The 21,617-nt window shown below is 36.6% G+C and overlaps 1 protein-coding gene across 1 annotated transcript in view; it reads right to left on the bottom strand.

The window, feature by feature from the left end:
- Positions 1–2,541: 2,541 nt before the first annotated feature.
- The window catches only part of LOC106847089 (UDP-glucuronosyltransferase 2C1-like), a 35,680-nt gene continuing 16,604 nt past the window's right edge, over positions 2,542–21,617 (bottom strand). The window contains exons 3-6 of the mRNA XM_070505721.1: positions 17,343–17,474; positions 10,752–10,839; positions 9,166–9,385; positions 2,542–5,008 (exon numbers count right to left, since the gene is read on the bottom strand). Coding sequence (XP_070361822.1) covers positions 4,729–5,008; positions 9,166–9,385; positions 10,752–10,839; positions 17,343–17,474 — 720 coding nt within the window. The 3' untranslated portion in view covers positions 2,542–4,728. The remainder of the gene's footprint in view (positions 5,009–9,165; positions 9,386–10,751; positions 10,840–17,342; positions 17,475–21,617) is intronic.

Here is a 21,617-nt window from a genome sequence, read left to right as displayed (position 1 = left end):
CTTAATTTATATCTATGTAACTTTCACTTACCATAACTTGTAAAAGTATGAATAATTTTTCATTTATTCATAAATTTAATTTTCATTCATAACTTTCATTGCTTTGAAAGCAATGCAAAGCAAGATTTGCAAAATTGAAGAAAATGTGTAAAAATAATACAAAATGACCATAGGAAGATATTTGGCTACACATATATTTTAAAATATTACCTCCTTTTGTGGAAAGCGATTTATAAATGTGATAAAGAGTTTAAAGTTTATTTGGTTCTCTTTGGGATCTGGGGAAGGGCCACTGCAATCATGTTGTGTTTCTTCTGTGAGATTTTTTGTCATTGATGCCAATGAAAATGCCACAAACGCATGTTCTCCAAAATTCTGGACAAATTCTTCCATTTCCTGTAAAGAAAAAATTTGCTCATCCAGGTAAGAAATGTGTTAAAGGGATTTTTTTATTTTTTTGAGGAAGATTAGCCCTGAGCTAACATCTGCCACCAATCCTCCTCTTTTTGCTGAAGAAGATTGGCCCTGAGCTAACATCCACGCCCATCTTCCTCTGCTTTATATGTGGGATGCTTGCCACAGCATGACTTGACAAGCAGTGTGTGGATCTGCACCCTGGATCCGAACTGGTGAACTCTGAGCCGCCGAAGTGGAACATGCGAGCTTAATGGCTGAGCCGCTGGGCTGGCCTCAGGATTTTTTATTTTTAATGGATGCCTACACTTGTACATAAAGATAAATTGTTAATACATCGCTGCCTTCTGACATGCCAAACTATTACACACCTTCAGTTGGAATAGGTGATATAAAATCTGTATTCAAAACTATAGATAAACAAGGCTAGTAGACAAGTTATAGAAATGAACCATATTCACCAGGAATTGATAAACATGAGTTCTTGTTCCTTGAAATCAGAAACAAGAGATTGTCCATCGTCTGGCCCCTAGGTTCACTTGTGTCCCTTCTTTGTCTGATAAAATTATTATTACTGATGTATTTTTCTCCTGAATAGGCTTTCAAGATTCCTTTTTAGTGCATAATTCTTGTATATCTCTCCAAATAATCAAAAACAGAGAGTTTACAAATCTTCGCTTTGTTTTAAGAAGAGAATTAGCTTTGTTAAATAATCATGCATGTAAATAAGAACCTTATTCACAATACTCTTCCTTATGTTTCAAATGTACACATTACTAGTGCGTTAATCACCCGGAACTTCTGTCTGCGTTATGAGTTCAATTCATTAACTGCTTCCTTGTGACGAGACATCAGTTGTCTTAGAGAGACATACAATTTTGAAAATGATTTTTATGCAGGAGGAAGAGTTGAAAATGGTCATGGCATTTAATAACCGCTTCACATTGGGTAAATGTGTTTAATGACTCAGCAATTTGTTTTATTCAGATCACTAATGCGATGAGAATTTGACCATATATCCCATGACAGGTCAATTATTGCCTGGGAACTGAGCCCTATGCTTGTGGACAATTGACACATTTTGTAACAAACAATGGCAGATAATGTACTCAGCTTATGTCTCTGAGGCTCTAAGAGTAGCAACTACTTGGTGACCAGCATCCTCATCGTCTTGTCTTGTAAACATATAAACATAACAGGTGAACTCACATTTCAAATTTCCGGATTCTCCAGGTATATGGCATTGTGTTTTGTGAAGATCTGGAATGGAAGCTCACCACTCACTGCAAAGGGATGATGCAGGAGTAATACTAACAGAGTTGGTTTCTTCTACCTATTACACAAGCATTTGATAACTTTATGACACCTGGACAGTGAGTCTTCCTTCAATTCCTACTAGATATTGATGAAATAGCAGTTTTATGTCAATAAAGGAAGAAAGATCTAGTTTATTCTAAACTCTCCAGGAATTGTAGGACCCCCCACCCTCATCATGACCTGGATGATGAGAGCCTATGTCTAGGAGTTACTGGAAAAGAAACAGGAAGTATATGGAGGAATGTTAATTAGGGCAAACTATCTCCAGGACAATCAGGTGGCTTCCCTTCATGGTACAATCGTGATTTTATGAAATGACAATTGCTTTAAGAGTGAACGATAGGTGCCTTCATTTCATGATGTCATATGGCTTAAGTGAAATCATATATGAGGTGATTTCATCTGACTTGATGAAAGGACCGCCTCTGGGGGAAATGATTGACAGAACCTGACAGTGAGAGATTAGGATTTCAGCTTCTTTGGCTGGGTTTACAGCCAGAATCCAGAACACTGACAGAACTGGAGTGGGATTTAAAAGCCAAGAACTGTGGGAGGAAATGGAAATGAGAAGCTTTGTAGTGATTCAGTGTGCTTTGCAGAACTTACGTTCTCCGTTCCATAGGCAGCAGACTCTTCTCAGTCCTAGCTGTATAACACTTTAAAATATCATGGATACCATTCCATTAATTTAGGGAGTATGGTAGATCTGGGTCTGTAGGTGAGTTATTGTTTTTGGTAAAATATGTAAAACTTAACAGAAACAAATGCTCCTTTCATTGTAAAAGGTCAGCAAATTCAAAAATCAAAACATACAGCAATATGAATCACTTTTATTTATAACATATACAGCATAACTTTTTGTTCCTCTATATATGCATGCGAATATGTACAACATATTTGCAGCTACCTATTAGATTTTCAATTAAGGTATGATCCAGAAGAAAAGTGAGCAGAGTTTGATAACATAGTCACATATGAATTGTAAATAGTTTAAAAATAAATTATTTTAAGATATGCTCTTTTAACTGACTAAGAAAACCAGAAATAATTAAACTCTTGAAAAATGTGTTCTTATTAAAACTTCAACTGGAAAAAGTGCAGTAAGTTACAAAGGCTTAGCCTCTGCAAATTGAAAATTATTACCAGAATGTTATTATATTTGATATAATGGTCTATAGATGAATTAAATAGATAAGTATTTGTTTCTAAGAAATGCATTTATCTCTACAAGATAGAATATATTCATCTATTTGTCTGGGTAGTTCTTTTGAACAAACTCAGAAATCGCTAATAAACTTTCAAATCTTGAGTTTACTTTAACTACTTATGTTACATAATCTTATAATAATAAAAAAGTGAAAGGATATCTTGACTTTGACATCAAATGATCAAAGATTAAGCTATGATTTAAAGGCCATGATAGGAAAGAGCATCATCTTATTACTGGAATAAATAATTCAGCAGCACCATAAATTATTGCTCTGATTACTTTAATGAGATCTTAAACCAAGCAGCATTAGTGTTTACATTTTTTAAACTCTACACTTTAAATCATTATAATTATCCAATTATCTCAAAATCTCATAAAATTTGGAATATATATTTTTTCTCCTATGTTTCTTTAAAGTTAACTTCCCACCTAAGAATTAATTAGTTTGCTTCCTCTTATTTCTGTCACTATTGTGTCCTCTTATTTGTGTCAAAAAGCAGATATCCCCCTAGTGATTTGTATTACTCTAGGACAGAGACATGAGTTTAGGTCTCTTAAGCTTAGGTTATAAATGTCAAACTTTGTGCTAAATCATTTACTAAACTTGCTTAATAGACAAAATTATCACAGTTAGATTGAATAATTCTTTGACCTTAAGGACAAAGAATTGTCAAATATATTGGAAGAGAAAGCCTTAATTCTATTAAAATTAAACTTACTTCCTAAAGTTGACTGCAGATTTCTAGCCAATGCTAGGTAACAAGAAGCCTAAGTACTTGTGCCTGGTATAGTTGTCACGGTACAGCTTATGAGAGGACAAGGTGAAGTGATGGAGGAAAGGAATAAGAAGAAATGGGCAAACTGATTGAGTTTCTGGTTAGGTGGAGAAATCACCCCCATAGCAAGTAACATGTCTGAGAAAAGCGTTTTCTCCCCAAAATATCTGCAGTGTAGCAAAGTACTTTTGCCTTTGCTTTCCAAATATGGTTAAGTACAATTAGTATAGGGAAGAATTTTTTAAAATTTTTAAATTACTTAAGAGGGTAGGTGTTAAATTGCAGTCATTTGCTTTGCTCTACCATACCACCAATCATACTAACTTGTCAGAATCAACTAGTTCTCTGAAGGCACACAGTGTTACAATACAAATCAAGTACTATTATTATTAATTTCCAAATCAAGTAGATCTGCACATCAAAGACAAAAATAGCATTTTGTATTCCAAGGAGAACAAAGTCAGATGGGTTATATGAAAGGAAATTGATGGTATAAATGTGCGTCATAGAAGAGTAGAAACCCTGACAGTCTCCTGATATTTCTAACTGGAAGCAAAGCTCTGGCTATAGCGTGCTCTATGCTACTTCTTGTCTGGTTGCTTTAGACAATATGCTGTAATTATAAGATAGAGCAACCAAAATGATATCAACTCTTTAGAAAATGTTCAATATGATTGATATTGAATATAGAATTAATCATTATGTTCCCAAGGCCTCAATTTTCATCTCATTTTGTTGAAATGAAACAAATGTATAAAGTAAAGGACTAGGATTTGAATAGTAGTAACTTCCATGTACTTATAGGTTTATCTTCACTTTTGAAAGGCTAAATTACTTAAAATCTTCATTCTAAATCAAGTTGTCAACTCCTTGGAAGAGTCTTTAATCTCTGACTTAATAAGCTAAGAAATGGAGAAGAGCTTGGGAGAGTAGGAGAGGAATCTGTTCAAATAAGCAGCTCAATTAATTTGGATGAGCCCTATCACGGTTTCCAGCCAAACTCAAAGAAAACTACTCTCTCTTTTTCTTCTTTCCTGGCTTACCAAACTTCCAGCAACAAAACAGGAAACATTTTGTGACCAGAAACATAATAGTTGCCATACAGGCTAGCAGGAACCCAAGCACATCCAAAGAACGGTACTGGTACCAGGTGAGATCGTAGGAGGCTGGCCGCAGGTGTTTGGCTCCTTTGTGGCGCATGACAAACTCAATCCAGAAGACTGCTCGATCCAGGGGTTTCATAGGCTGATCGTGGTGAATTCTTGATAACCTCATAGCATTCTCTTTATAGCTAAACATTGGATACATAGTCAGCAACTTGAAAAATTCATGAAGAACGTGATATACTTAAATTATGTTATGTTATCAAAAGTTACTAGGTAATTATATAAGAAACATGTCATAGATGATATCACCAAGAGGCCAGAATGCATATGACAGCTTATTTCCTCATGAGAAATTTCTACATATGGTGGCCTATCAATTGGAATTATTCAATATTTCGTAGTCTAAGTAACAATTGGAGGTGGGAAGAAAATAATTTCTCACTGGAAACCCCATTTAGAATGTTCAGAAATAAAAATGTAGACTATGTCAGTTAGGAATACAGAATTTTGATCTAATTTGCTTTGTGTGGTTTTAGGAACAAGACAGTGACAGGAAGTAGCAGTGAGAGGCAGATCTATGATAAAAAGACCCCACCCCACCCCCTCTCCCAGGTTTGTTCTGGAGTGTTAGTGGTAGCAAAAATCTAGTCTTCAGCAGTAGCAGGTAATGATTTCCTTCTATGATCTTCCTGGCTTTGACATTTCAGACCAAACCAAAAAGCTTAATGTGACCATATGGGCAAATGTAGGGCCAAAGAGTGAGTAGAGACTGGGATCTTGGCTTCAAGTTACAGAGGGATGCAAGTGCCAGTGGTGAGAAGGGACAATGGCAACAGTGAGACAAAACGCTAACCTTTCTAACTTCAAGCAAAGAACAAAAGACCAGGCCAGAGTTTTGGTTTAAGGTATGGATGGCTGACCTAGAAAAAGGATTTCCTTGAATTTGTGAAGGAACTGAAGAAGGAGGTAATTCTTCTCCACCAAAGTGCAATCATCATTTGAGGAGAAGAGAGAACATTAAATTGTAGAAGATAGTGGAACATGTAGAAACCTCTGAGGAAGAGAATGAAGAGTCAGAAAACTTATACAAAGCCCTGTTGCCTTTTGTTTTTAAAACAACAGGCAGGCTTTTCTTAATATGCAAGAATTTAAGGAATACCTACCTTGGATATATCTCAGGAAAAAAAAGAGAAAGCAACCTAAGCTCCAAGATGGGAAAGCAAAATATTTGTTAGAGAGCAAATTAAGAAAACCAAAACCCCTCAGGAATAGAAAGACTGAGGTAAAACACGAATGACATCATTAAATCCATATAAATACCACTCTGTGGTTAAACCATACTGGAAATTGTTGTCATAGACAAGATGTATATGTTATAAGCCTTAACAATGAAGTAATGATAACATATCAAGCAAAAATTAAGATGTGAGGTTCACGAGACAGAGTGAGAGGTTGAGAAGTGACTTTAAAGCGAGAAATCATTCTATATTGACCAAAATTGTGAGCATTGTAAAAATAATTATTCTAATCTCTAATGTCAGTTTTGTTTATGGATTCATCTGTAGTTTTTAGTAAGTGATTTATTTATTAAAGAATATTTATCCAAAGCCTGGCCATTCTTTTAATTTGACTATAGTTTCTTTCATTCCCGGAATGTATTCACTTGATTTATTTTAAATTAAATAGCATAATTAATGTAATCATTGTTGAGAATTTATGTTTATTTATTTACTATCACAGTTATGTTTATTTTGAAATGAAATAGTGTTACCAAGTAACATCAAAATGGAAGGGGTTGTTCCAGCTTTACTGAGATATAATTGAAATATAACATGTAAGTTTAAGGTGTACAAATGTGTACCTTCATACACTTATACATTGCAATATGATTGTTACTGTAGCAGCAGCTAATACCTCATCACATCATATAATTACCATGCTTTGTTTTTCTCTTATGGTGAGACCATTTAGGATCTACTCACTTAGCAACTTGCAAGTATGTAATACAGTAATATTAACTATAATCACTATGCTTTACAAAGATCCCTAGAATTTATTCATCCTATATATGTATGTTTGTACCCTTTGACCAGTGTATCTCCACTCCCTGAACCCCTATGCCCTGGTAACCACCAGAATCTACTCTCTGTTTCCGTGAGTTTGACTTTTTAGATTATAAATATAAGTGCTACCATAAAGTATTTGTCTTCTCTGTCTGGCTTTTCACTTAGCATAATGCCTTTAAGGTCATCCATGTTGTCAACAATGGCAGGATTTCCGTCTTTCCTATGGTTGAATAGTATTCCATTGTATACATACAACGCATCTTCTTTATCCATTCATCCAGTGACAGACACTTAGGTTGTACCCATATCTTGGCCATTGTGAATAATGCTGCAGTGAACATGGGAGTGCAGATATCTCTTCCATATCCTGTTTTCATTTATTTTGGATGTATACCCAGAGTGGGATTGCTGAATCATACTGTAATTCTATTTTTAATAGTTTGCAGAAACTCCTCACTGTTGCTGTATCAATTTACATTTCCAGCAAAAGTGAGTCTGTATTTCCTTTTCTCCACATGCTCACTAGCATTTCTAATACCTTATCTTTTCATGACAGCCATTCTAACAGGTGTGAGGTGATTATCTCATTGTGATTTTGACTACATTTCCTGATAATTAGTGATGCTGAGCCCCTTTTCATGTACCTGTTGGCCATTTGTATGTCTTCTTTGGAAAAATGTCTAATCAGTACTCTGCTCATTTTTTAAATCTTGTTTTTTTCTGCGTGTTTGTTTTCCTATTGAGTTATGTGAGTTCTCTATATGTTTTGGATATTAACTCCTCATCAGATATATAATTTGCAGATATTTTCGCCCATTCGGTAGGTTGCCTTTCATTTTGGTGATCATTTCTTTTGCTGTAGAGAAGCCTTTAAGTTTGATGTAGTCTCGTTTGTTGATTTTTGCTATTGCTCTTTGTACAGTTGCTGTTGCATCCAAAAAATCATTGCCAAGACTCATATAAAGGGGCTTTTCCCCTATGTTTTCTTCTAGGAGTTTTATGGTTTCAGGTCTTACATTTAAGTCTTTAACACATTTCTAATTAATTTTTGTGAGTGGTGGAAGATAGGGGTATAGTTTCATTCTCCTGCATGTGATATCCAGTTTTCCCAGCACCATTTATTAAGGAGACTATTCTTTTGCCATTGATATTCTTGACTATCTTGTCAAAATGAGTAGACCTTGTATGCAAGGGTTTATTTCTGGGCCCTGAATTCTGTACTTCGGACTATGTGTCTTTGTTTGGCAGAACCATTACATTTTTTTATTACTGTAATTTTGTAGTACTGTTTGAAATCAGGAAGTATGATGCCTCCAGCTTTGTTCTTCCTCAGGATTGCTTTGGATATTTGGGGACTTTGGGGCTCCATATGAATTTAGGAATTTTCTTTTTCTATTTCTGTGCTCCAAAAGGCTTGAGAAGCTTGTTACTAAACCAGATCTTCCTTTCCTGTTGAGGAACTCTTTCTAGCTGAGAAGTTCCCTCCTGGCATGAGCAATGATGGCTTGGGGATGGGATGATGTAGGAAAAGGAAGCTATCCTGTTTCTCTTCTTGGGCAATTGTTCTCAGTTTTCTTTTGTTTCACTGTGTTGCTAAAAGTTCTTGTGTGGACTCAAGAGCTCTCCCAGAGCTGATTTTGTTCATGGATAGCTACCTATTATTTATCTTTGTTGCAGCTGGGACTTCTATGTCACCATTTTGACCTTTCAGTTTTACTTTATTTCTTTTCTCTTGTTTTAAATTAAAATATAGCAATATAGCATATTTTTTGTTAAAAAGTAGCATAATCCAATTTTCATACAATTGTTTCTATCAGATTCTTTATCCTTTATAAATTAGCTTAATGAAATATCTGAAGTAATACTTTGCTATTGGTAATTGTTTATAACTGCACGTGGACAGTTAAGTGATTTTTAAATTTTGTTTCTTTGAATTTTTGTTACATTTCCTAAATTCATTGTAACAATAATATCAACCATTTGTGAGAAATAAACCATAAATATTATTAATAAAAAGTAAAGATTTGTACGTCTTTAAAGATAGCTTATTTTGCTTTCATAAATTCAGTGTTTCTTTGAGCTTGTAATCTATTACCCATTAACTATAGGTGAATCAACATGCCACCAAAGAATTTGAGACCTATAAGACAATTGTATTTGATATTAATTATGTGCTGGTGATTATTTAAAAGTAACCAATTTAAAATTGAGTAAAACAAGTCATTTCATTTTAAAATACTAGATGCTTCTCAGTAAAGAATGTATTCTATACTCACGAAGGGTTGTTAATAACTGCCTTCAAAGAGTTAAGCAGATTGGAACTGGTCGTTGAATGCAAGTCTACTTCAACAGCTGCCCCTTTGGCCTTTAAACGAGCAATATTACCAAACTGATCACTAAATATGGGAATTCCCACCATAGGGACCCCATGGTAAATAGCTTCATAGATTCCATTTGTTCCACAGTGAGTGATAAAAGCTCTGGTTTTGGGATGACCTAAGAGGAAAAAAAAATCATTATTTTAAGTTGTGAGAGTTTCAGAAACAGAAAATCATGATATCTGTACAAAACATTAATTCAACTAGGCAACATCATCTATACAATTCTGTGCTATGAGGCCCTATATAAATTCCTATAAACTCTACAGAAAGCAGCAATTAGTTATCCCAGCAATTAATTCATTCCATAAACCTCTGAAAAGGTTTCTGTGAAGTTTAAATGATGGAGAATAGTTGTCACATGGACAAGTTATTGGGATAAGGAATATATTAATAAAAATGAATGGGAGGATTCAAAAATGAAACTCATGTTTGGATGGGGAAGAGGAGGTAGGATGTACAGCATTTCAATGGGAAAGTGTCAGAATAGCAGTCTAGGAAGATAGACAATGGTAAGTCATGAAGTAGTCTGTTTAATAAAATGAGATTTTGTACTTGACTTTATAGTAATATGGAGCCATTTATAATATTATAAATGATGAATAGAATTACAAGATTTTTATTTTAAAATAGTTATAGTGGGAAAGAGAAAAGAGAGGTGAGAGAAAATGGACATGGAGACTCTGGAGATGCTGCAATAGTCTATGCCATAGTTAATGAGAGCCTGAACTAAAGGTATGTTGACTCCAATTCTGAGGATGGAGAGATTATCTCATAAATGGGAGAATTATAAATTCCATATTAACGTTACAGCCTGACAAAAATTATCTCCTTGACCAAACTCTAGTCAGGCTCTTCTGAACTTTCTTCTCAACTAGTACCTGATTTTTGAGCTTCTGTGTGTCGTCTCTGCATTGTCTAATTTTAGCAAGAGTCCTGCTGAGTCAGTTGAGCTAGACTCTCCCAGCCTCAATATCTGATCACCGTTTATATCAGATTAGTTTCCTAATCCATCAGCAGCCCCCAGGTGATGTCTGATCACTCTGACCTACCTTCAGCAAGAATCTGGTTAGGTCAGTTTAGCCAGGGTCTCCCCATGCCACTGAGGTTTCCCCAGGGTAATTTTCCATCCAGTGACTCCCTCACCCCCTGCCCCTTCTGCTACTCTGCTCCTTGTCTATAAAATCTCTGCTTTTCCTTTCTATATTCAGAGTTGAGTCTAATCGCTCTGCCTCACTGCAAAAGTCCATTGCCATAGGACCTGTACTTATAACGATGGTCTTCAATAAAGTGTGCTTTACAGTCTTTAGCAAGTGTCATGAATAATTGTTTTTTTAAGACACCTTAGAAAAAATATGAAGAAGACATGAAGAGGTTTTTCTGCTTGTTTTGAATACAAATTTGTTGGATATATTTGTTATTGTGTTGTCATTCAGATTATCCCTCACTCAACTTTGTTTAGGCTTGCTTCTCTTTGATCTTACCGAGAAGATCGTTCTGTGGAATCCAGTCGTATAGCCGTGTGTTGGGTCCTAATGTATCCGGTTTCTTTCCTGTGTATCTCCACAGAACCTGTTACGATAAGTGCCTTTATTAGATTTTCAGAATCACATAATTCAGTTACTTAGAATTAATCTAGTTCAATGCCTCCATGTAACAGATGAGAAATTTGAGGCTCTAAGGTTTGAGTAACGGGTGTTTTGAAACCATTGAGACATCAACTATGTTTTCAAAGGCTTGCAATAATCATAATAGATAGGCCAGAATCAACAAGAAAGGTCTCATTTAGTAGAAAAAGAAAAAAAAACTCTGTATCTGAAATATTTACATCTGGGTGTTCCTAGGACATCCTAGTAAAGGGAACTTTTAAATGGAGGTTTTTGAAGCAAAGGGGAGGGATGTTACTTACATTGACTTTAAGAATTTGTTAGTGTTTTGAACACTTTTCACTTATTGGGAAGTAACATAGAAGCAAGCATTGCATTTTTTTTTTACTATAGTAAACTATAGATAATGATATTTATCATTTTAATCTATTGTTTACAATTCGGTGGCATTAAGTATATCCACAATGTGTGTAACCATCACCACCTTCTACACTTCAGAAGTTTTCATCATCCCAAACACAAACACTGCACCCTTAAACAATAACTCCCTGTTCCCCCACTCCCCAGTCCCTGGTAACCTCGATTTTACTTTCTGTCTCTAAGAACTTAGCTACTCCAGGTAACTCATATAAGCTAGTATATCTCTTGTTCTGACTAGCTTGTTTCACGTAGCATTTTGTCCTCAAGGTTCATTCATGTTGTAATATACAATAATTTCCTTCCTTTTTAAGACAATAATATTCCATTGTGTGTACATACCACATTTTCTTTATCCATTCATTTGGTTATTGTGAATGATGTTGCTATGACTATTGTGACAAAAATCTGTTCAAGTTCATGCTTTCAATTATTTTGGATATATAGCTAAGATTGGAGTTATTGGGTCGTTAGGTAGTTCTATGTTTAACTTTTTGAGAAACTGCAAAACTGTTTTCCACAGTGACTGTATCATTTTGCAGTCCTACTAGCAATGCACAAGAGTTCTAATTTCTCCACATCCTACTCACACTTGCTATTTTCCCTTTTTTTTTTTTTTAAAGACTGGCACCTGGGCTAACAACTGTTGCCAATCTTTTTTTTTTTTTTTTTCTTTTTCTGCTTTATTTCCCAAACCCCCCTGGTACATAGTTGTATATCTTAGTTGCAGGTCCTTCTAGTTGTGGGATGTGGGACGCCGCCTCAATGTGGCCTGACGAGCGGTGCCATGTCCGCACCCAGGATCCAAACCCTGGGCCGTCGCAGCGGAGCACGCGAACTTAACCACTCGGCCACGGAGCCGGCCCCCTATTTTCCATTTTTTGATAATAACCATCCTAATGAGTGTGGAGTGGTATGTCATCATGCTTTTGATTTGTATTTCCCTTATGATTAATGATGTTGAGTATCTTTTTATGTACTTATTGGCCATTTGTATATCTCATTTAGAGAATTGTCTGTTCAAGTCCATTCCCATTTTTGAAGTGGAGTTTTGTTATTGTTGAGTTATAGAGTTCTCTATGTATTGTGAAAATTAATCCATTATCAGATATATGATTTTCAAATATTTTTCTCAATCTGTAGACATTGTGTTTTGCCATCTTAGTAGTATCATTTGATACACAAAAGTTCTTAATTTGTTTAAGTCCAGCTTATCTAATTTTCTTTTGTTGCCTGTGCTTTTGGTGTCATTATCTATGAAATCATAGCCAAATCCAATGTGAGAAAGATTTTCTCCAATGCTTTCTTTGGAAAGTTTCATAGTTTTACCTCTACAGTTTAGGTCTTTGGCTCATTTTTAGTTAATTTTTGTCAATAGTGTAAAGTGAAGGTCCAACTTTATTCTTTTGCATGTGACTATCAAGATTTTACCAGCATTATTTGTTGCGGAGACTGTCTTTTCTCACTGAATGGTCTTAAACCTTTGTTGAAAATCAATTGACCTTAGATGTAAGGCTTTATTTCTGACTCTTCTTTTCCATTGGTTTATATTTCTGTTCTTCTGACAGTACTATACTGTATAATTTACTGTAGTTTTATAGGATATTTCAAAGTTGGAAAATGTGAGTCCTCTAACTTTATTCTTTTTCAAAATTGTTTTGTCTATCTGTGGCTCCTGCAGTTCCATATGAGGTTGAGGATTGGATTTTCCATTGCTACGGAAAAGGGCTGTAGGCATTTTGATAGGCATTGTGTTGAGTCTGTAGATTTCTTTGGATAGTGTTCACATCTTATCCATGTTAAATCTTCCTTTCCATGTACATGGCATGACTTTTCCCTTATTTAGGTATTCTTTAACTTGTTGCAGTAATAAAGTTTTGTAGTTTTCATCATACAAATACTTCACCTTCTTTGTTAGATTTATTCTGAAGCATTTAATTCATATTACTGCTCTTGTAAATGGAATTGCTATATTAATTTCATGTTCAGATTGTTCATTGATGGTGTATATAAGCACAACTAATTTTTGTGTGTGGATCTTGTAGCCTGCAAATTTGTTGAATTTAGTTATTAGTTCTGTTAGTGTTTTGTGTATTCTTGGAGGTTTTTTCTATGGGATGATGTCACCTGAAAATAGACATAGTTTTGCCATTTCCTTTCCAATTCAGATGCCTTTTATTTCTTTTTCTTGTGTAATATCCTGGTCTAGAGCTTCTGGTACAAAGTTAAATAGCAGCAGTAAAAGCATACATCCTTGTGTTGTTCCTTATCTTAGGGGGAAAACTTTTATTTTCCACCATGGAGTAAGACATTAGCTGTGTGCTTTCCAAAAATATCCTTTATCATATTGAAGAATTTTCATTCTATTCCTGTTTTAATGAGAGTTGTTATCATGAAAGAATATTCGATTCTGTCAAATTCCATTTTTCTGTGTAAGTTGAAATGATCGTTTTTTTTTTTCTTCATTCTATTAAGGTAAATTATTACACTGATTTCTTGTGTTGACCCACTCTTAAATTCCATTTTATCATGATGAATAATTCCTGGAATAAATCCCACTTCATCATGGTGAATATTCCTTTCGATATTCTGTTGACTTTGATGTGCTAATATTTTGTTGAGGACTTTTACATGTATATTTACAAGGGATCTTGGTCGGTAATTTTATTTCCTTGTGATGTCCTCATCTGGCTTCTGTATCAGGGTAAATCTGGCCTCACAGAACTATTTAGGAAGTGTTTTCTCCTCTGCAAATTTTTTTTTTTTTAAAGATTTTATTTTTTCCCTTTTTCTCCCCAAAGCCCCCCGGTACATAGTTGTGTACTCTTCGTTGTGGGTTCCTCTAGTTGTGGCATGTGGGACGCTGCCTCAGCGTGGTCTGACGAGCAGTGCCATGTCCGCGCCAGGATTCGAACCGACGAAACACTGGGCCGCCTGCAGCGGAGCGCGCGAACTTAACCACTCAGCCACGGGGCCAGCCCCTCCTCTGCAAATTTTTTAAAGAAATGAAAAAGATTAGTTGAATTCTTTAACTCTTCTTTAAATGTTTGATATAATTTATCAGCGAAATTGTCCAGTCCAGGATTTTTCCTTGTTGAGAGATTTTTGATTAGTAATTCAATCTCTTAATTTGTTATAGCTCTGTTGAAATGTTCTATTTCTTCTTAAGTCAGTTTAAACAACTTGTATGGTTCAAGGAGTTTATCTATTTCTTCTAGGTTGTCTAATTAGTTAGAGTACAATTGTTTGTAATATCCTCCTTGTAATCCTTTTTATCTATGTAAAGTCAGCACTGTTCTCCCCCTGTTCATTTCTGATTTTAGCTATTTACATTTTCTCTTTGCCACTCTAGCTAAAGTTTTGATAATTTCATTGATCTTTTCAAAGAACTAAATTTGGTGTCATTATTTTTCTCTATTGTGTTTCTATTGTGTGTTTTATTTGGCTTTGCTCTAGTCTTCATGATTTCCTTCTTTCTGCTTGCTTTGGGTTTAGTTTGCCTTCTTTTTCTAACTCTTTAAGATATAAATTAGGTTATTGATTTTATATCTTTCTTCCTTGCCAGTAGAGGCATTTACAGCTATAAATTTCCCTCTGAAAACTGCGTTTACCACATCTCATATGTTTTAATCTCTTTGGTTTTCATTCATTTTAAAGTACTTTTTTTTTTTTTTTTATCATCCCTGCCATTTGTTCTTTAAACCTTTGGCAGTTAACTACAATAGCATACAAAGACTCTACTCCTTTATAGCTCCATCCCATTTTCGGTAAATGATGTCACAAATTACATATTTATACTTTGTGTTCCTAATAACATTGATTAATAATTTTTTTTATGCACTTCTCTTTCCAATCAGTGAGAAAGTAAAAAGGTGGAGTTACATCCAAAAGAGTGGTAACACTACCTTTTATAATTGCCTTTGTAGTTACTTTTACTGCACATTTTCAGTTCTTATGGTTTTGTGTTACTGTCTAGTAGTCTTTCATTTCAACCTGAAAGACTCCCTTTTGCATTTCTTGTAGGGCAGGTTTACTGGTAACGACCTCTCCAACTTTTGTTTACCTGGGAATGTCTTAATTTATACTTCATTTTTGAGGAAAATTTTGCGTGATGCAAGATTCTTTGTTGACAAATTTTTGTTTCAGCACTTTGAGACTGTCAAAATACTGCCTTCTGGTCTCCAAGGTTCCTGATGAGAAATTGGCTGATCATCTTATTGAAGATCATTTATGAGATGAAATGCTTCTATCTTGCTGCTTTCAAGGTTCTCTCATTGTCTTTGCATTTCAACAGCTTGAATATAATGTGTCTTGGTGTGGATCCCCAAGTTTATCCTAGTTAAAGTTTGCTAATCTTGCATTTCTAGATTCATATCTCCTATTAAATTTGTGACACTTGCAACCATTATTACTTCAAATATTATTTTTGGCCCTCTCTCTCTTTATGGGACTCCCACAGTGTGTATGTTCCTCCACTTTATGGTGTCTCACAAGTCCCTTAGGCTTTGTTCACCTTTCTTCATTTATTTTTCTTTCTGTTCCGCTGACTCAATAATTTTAATCATCTTTTCTTCAGGTTTGCCAGTTCTTTCTTCTGCCTGTTCCCATCTGCTTTTGAATCCCTAAGATGAATTTTCATTTTAGTTATTGTACTTCTCAGCTCCTTCCTCTGTGTGTGCGAGTGTTTTAGAGTAGCCTAATTGTTTATTTTCTTTCCCCCCCAATGTAGAAAAAAATGGAAGGGGAAAAACAGGCTTTTCCTTTAAATCTCCTGAAAGCTGCTTTAGCTAGTGAAGGTTGAAACAACTGCGGCCAACTCCCATGCCTCTACCTCATTGATTAAAGGCAGGAGTCAATAATGAGAATACAGAAACCCAATATTTGGAGGATCTGGTCATTATTGCCAACCCTGTCTCCACACAGTCATACAAGGAATGCAGGCATTTTCCCAGCCTTGGGGCTGGGAGATGAAGGATTTGAAGATGCTGCTCTGCTAAACGCTGAGATTGACCGATTTTAATTAATCACTATGTACCAGCAAACTTTTCCCCTGGAAGTTGTGAGTGCTCTGATGGACTTCAGAGTTCTAATATAGTGACTCCAGACAGATTCTGCCAGTACAATTATGTTAGGTTAATAAGCAGACCTTTGGTGCTTCCTACTCCATCCTGATGTCACCTCTAAGCATTGTATTTTAATGCCATAGAAAATTCAAAATTTCTATGAAGATCCTATTTAAATTAAATATTTAAATGCGTAAGGCTCCCACAAACAATTTTTGAAATAAATTTGGTTATAAATACAAGTATTGTTAAGATCATTTAGAACTTAAATGACATATATTCTTGGATTTTAACTGAAGCTAGAAAGGAAAAGTATCCCTGGAAGCATAAGAAGAACATTAGTCAGTTATAATCTAGAATGATGTTAATAAAACATCATATTTTGTAGGAACATCATATAATTAACTGTACAAATCTTTTACTATATTACTAACTTTTTAAATGAATGAATCATTATTTAGAAGCACTCCAGGATTATCTAAGCTGTCAGATCCAGGCTAAATCAGGGTCTTGTCTAAAACCAGTAATTATAAGGAAATATAGTCCCAAGGGGCCTTGCAAATTGAGTCCACGTTTTGCAAATCTTTGCCTTTACTCTCTGTCATGCTAATTCTCCCTTGCATGTATGCCTTAGATTTAAAAAAACAAATATGAACAAGAAAACAAGATTAGATTACATGGGAGCCTTAAAACCTAGCCATAATGCTGATAAATTGTTTAAGATCAGTGAATGATTTAGTTTTAGTCCATTATTTGAAGAAAATACTGCAAAATGCTTTCCTAATAGTAATGCCAGTTTTAAAGCAAGAGAGCAGTCAAATGTTTATAGCTGCCCTCTTCTAATATTTCCTGCTTTTTCTTTAAGGCTCAGTTAAATTGGCACTAACAGTACTAATAGCTTTTTCTACATTTGTGAAGTACACATCTAAGGAGATCTTCGTGGATTTTAAAATAAGATTTTGAAACTCAAAAAATAACTTTATCTGACCTTCTGTGGAAGCTGGGCAAGAGCTGATGCAATCATGTTAGTCTTTTCTTCGGTGAGGTTTTGGATCATTGACCCCAGAGTAAATACCACAACTCCATCTTTGCCAGAACTCTGGACAAACTCTTCTAACTCCTGCAAAGAAAACAGTCTTGTAATATGAAAGCCTAGAATTACAAGAATAAAACAGTTACACACTTTTCTCAACGTGTCTCAATTATTAAAACAGTTCTGCATTTTCATACATTAAAGTATGAAATATGACCTGAAATCGCTTGTCGTTAGGCAAATTAAAAATGATTTAAATTGAAAGATTCCATCCAGCATGTTCTCAGCATTTTTGAGGTGTGTTTGTGTATTTCTGTGTTTACAAATTTTTGACTACTTGTTATCTTCTGTCAGGTACTCAGCTCTTTACATGTGTCTTTTAACTTACATGGTGATCTTAAGAGATATGCATGCATTTGAAAATAAGAAAGCTGTCTCAGAGAGATTAAGTACTTTTTTCAAGGCTACACAGCAGTAGGTGGTAGAACAAATTTCTAAGTTAAGCTTGTTGATTATAAAACCAATAACCATATTTAATACTCTCTTCTGCTTTCCAACTCTTTCCTCAATGCTCCAAATGAACGCTTGACTCCTACTTTAAGATAAATAGCTCTGGTACTTCACTTCATATTTACCCTAGGATACTTCGAAGATTGTCGTTGACTTTTATGCTGGATCAGTCAGTATAATGACATGCTAATGGTATATTTACTTTGTTTTTCTGTTTTTTTAATTTTCTTTTCCTTTGGTTCCATTTGTACTTTATATAAGCTTCCATAAACACAGTTAGGAATGAGGTAGTCATATAACTTACTGACCAAACAAGTAATGTAGAAATAGCTATAAACATACTCTGGAGACAGCAATAATATTGTGGAAATGCATGGTTTTGCATTCAGTACAAAAATAGCATATTTAATCATGTTGAATTAAAAAGAAATCTTTTTACCCCACGTTTAAGTACTAACCAAACAAAGCCAACAAAATAAGACAAGAAAAGAATGTGTGAGGATTTAAAGGGGAAGGTATAAATTTTGTAGACTTGTACATGACAATACTGGGGAAACAAAAATAACCAATATGTGAACTATTATAAATATAGTTGGTCAGATTCATAATCACTATACAAATGTCAATAATATTTCTTCACAACAGCAATAGCCAACCTGTATGATTAAAATGAGTCATTATTCACTGTAGTAATTAAAAATATGAACTGTTTAAGAGTATAGCCATGTGGACTTTTATTTTAAAAACATCAAATTCTAGTATATGACCTAAGAGAACACCCTAATAAATAGAAAGAACTATCATGCATATTAGTAATCTTCTTCAGAGAAACAGATTCAATAGGATTTCTGTATATCTATTTCTATGTCTATCTCTCTATCTATGTATGTATCTATCTACAGAGACGGAGGTATGTTAAAGAATTGCCTAACATGATTATGGACCCTGGCAAGTTGAACATCTGCAGGTTTGCCCATCAGGCTGGAGATCCAGAGAAGACCAATTTGTTCAAGCTTGAGGGCAATCTGTTGTCAGGCTTTGCTTTTGCTTGGGAGAAGTATGTCTTTTGTTTTGTTCAGCCCTTCAACTAATTGAGTCAGGCACACCCACATAATGGAAAGCAATTACTTTACTCAAATTCCACTATTTCCATGTTAATCTCATCCAAAAACACTCTTGCAGAAACATCCAGAAAATGTTTGACTAAGTATGTGGGTACATGGCCTAGGCAAGTTGACACATAAAATTAACCATCACACTGTGATGATAAAGTTAACATCACACTGTGGTTATAGATGATTTGACTTAATATAAAGCTATCAATATTTACAAATTAATTTTCAATTATGGGAAGTTTTCTTGAGAAATTGGAAAATATTTAATAATGTATATAGACTACCTTTTTATAAATATTTAATGAACTTTGAAAATAAAAGGAAATACTAGTTGCTTCTTAAACCAGATAATAATACATAATACAAAATGAGTGCTACTAACGTCCTTACAGACAAAGTGAACAACAGAACAAAATGGTGACAACAGAGGGTCCAGAGAGAGAGAAGATCCAAGATGGCACCGTGAGTAGTCCTCTTTGTCTCTCCCCCTTTGAGTCTACAATTATTTGGACACTTATCGCTTGACAAAGGATATCCAGACAGCATCTCGGGACGTCTGAGAGACCCACGCGACTATACATCGGAAGGCGGACGGACTTTCCTCCGGGAGGATATGGAAATAGGTGAAAACTCTCTGACCCCGACGAGCAGCCTAGTACCCGCAGGTGGCTTTCTTCCAACGGACGCCCCCAGAGGATCTACACACATCTAGGGCAGGAGCGAGCACACAACAGAGGAGCAACGGTGGAAACAGGTGACCAGAACCCTACCTAAACCCCCCGCAATTACTCCTAAACGCAGAGGGAAACTTTGGAGTTGCACACCTGAGCCCGCGGGGAGAGTCTCTCCCTGCCATTGGCGGGGAGTCCCCGCTGGGTGTTCGCGGTGCCCAGAGGGTCCCAGAGAGAGTCGCTGAGGGTATGGAGGTCTCCCAGCTGCCGTTGCCCGCCCCGTGGGACTAGGGATTGCCGGAGATCTCGGGGAGGACCGGGGCTGGGGGAAGTTTCAAAGGCCGGCTCTGCGACCCGGACGGGAAGCGCCGGAGTTCCACCCGGGCAGCAGACAAAACTCTCTGTCTGCCATTAGCAGAGGGGCCATGCCGAGCATTCACAGCTCTGGGAGAGGCCCAGAGAGAATCCCAGAGGGCGGGGCGACCCCCAGCTGCCGTTGCCCGCCCCGTGGGACTAGGGATTGCCGGAGATCTCGGGGAGGACCGGGGCTGGGGGAAGTTTCAAAGGCCAGCTCTGCGACCCGGACGTGAAGCGCCGGAGTTCCACCCGGGCAGCAGACAAAACTCTCTGTCTGCCATTAGCAGAGGGGCCACGCCCAGCATTCACGGCTCCAGGAGAGGCCCGGAGAGAATCCCAGAGGGCGGGGCGACCCCCAGCTGCCATTGCCCGCCCCGTGGGACTAGGGATTGCCGGAGATCTCGGAGAGGACTGGGGCTGGGGGGAGTTCCAGAGACCCAGCTTCGTAGCCTAGGGCGAAACCCTACAGGCTCACAGCAGCCTTAGGGAAAGCCTCTGCACAGCACCAGTAGAAGGCACCCAGCCGCCAGCCACAAGGCTGGAAGACCCCAGGGCAAAAGCAGCATAGCTAGGTGAACTAACCACAGACTGTAGAAGATGCCAATAGCTCTCCTGCGACCCATAGAGAACAAGTGAGATTTTGTGTGTGCCGACAGCAACGGAGCAACAAATATAAGTGATCCCACCCCTGGCCGCTGGAAAAGCCCATAACACCGTTGCAGACCCCAAGGAGAGAGCACATCTAGGTGGGCTGCAACAGTAGGCACCAGCAGCCTGAATCCCCCCTGTGACGGCCCCCACGGCAGAGGAGGGAATCCAAAGGGCTACTGTGGCTACGAGGAGGGGCCCAGGCCCAGTTAGCAACTGCGGACAGGGTTCCTGGTTGGTGCAGTATAAACAGCTGCTCCCCCACCGCAGCAGCTGAAACAAGTGAAAGGAGCAACTAAACTCTATCTCCATGCGGAGACACAAATCAACAACATCAAGCAATATGAAAAAATACATTAAATCTCCAGAACAGAAAGAAAGCAACAAATACACAGAAAACAATCCCAAAGAAAATGAGATATATAACCTAAATGATGATGACTTCAAAACAGCCATCATTAAAATTCTCAATGTGTTAAGAGAGAATTCTGACCGACAACTCAACGAGTTCAGGAGCTATGTCACAAAAGAGTTTGATACGATAAAGAAGAACCAAACAGAAATATTGGAAATGAAGAACACAATAGAGGAGATTAAGAAAAATCTAGATGCTCTGAACAGTAGGGCTGATAATATGGAGGAAAGAATTAGCAATTTGGAAGATGGCAATATAGAATTGCTGCAGGCAGAGGAGGAGAGAGAAGCAAGACTAAAAAGAAATGAAGAAACTCTCCGAGAATTATCAGACACAATTAGGAGATGCAACGTAAGGATTATAGGTATACCAGAGGGAGAAGAGAAGGAGAAAGGGGCAGAAAGCCTATTCAAAGAAATAATGGCTGAGAACTTCCCAAATCTGGTGAGAGAGATGGATCTTCAGGTGACAGAAGCCAATAGATCTCCAAACTTTATCAATGCAAGAAGACCAA

The sequence above is a fragment of the Equus asinus genome, chromosome 3 (genome assembly GCF_041296235.1).
Source record: "Equus asinus isolate D_3611 breed Donkey chromosome 3, EquAss-T2T_v2, whole genome shotgun sequence".
In the NCBI taxonomy this organism is placed as follows: domain Eukaryota; kingdom Metazoa; phylum Chordata; class Mammalia; order Perissodactyla; family Equidae; genus Equus; species Equus asinus.
This window is presented reverse-complemented; position numbering and strand designations above follow the sequence as displayed.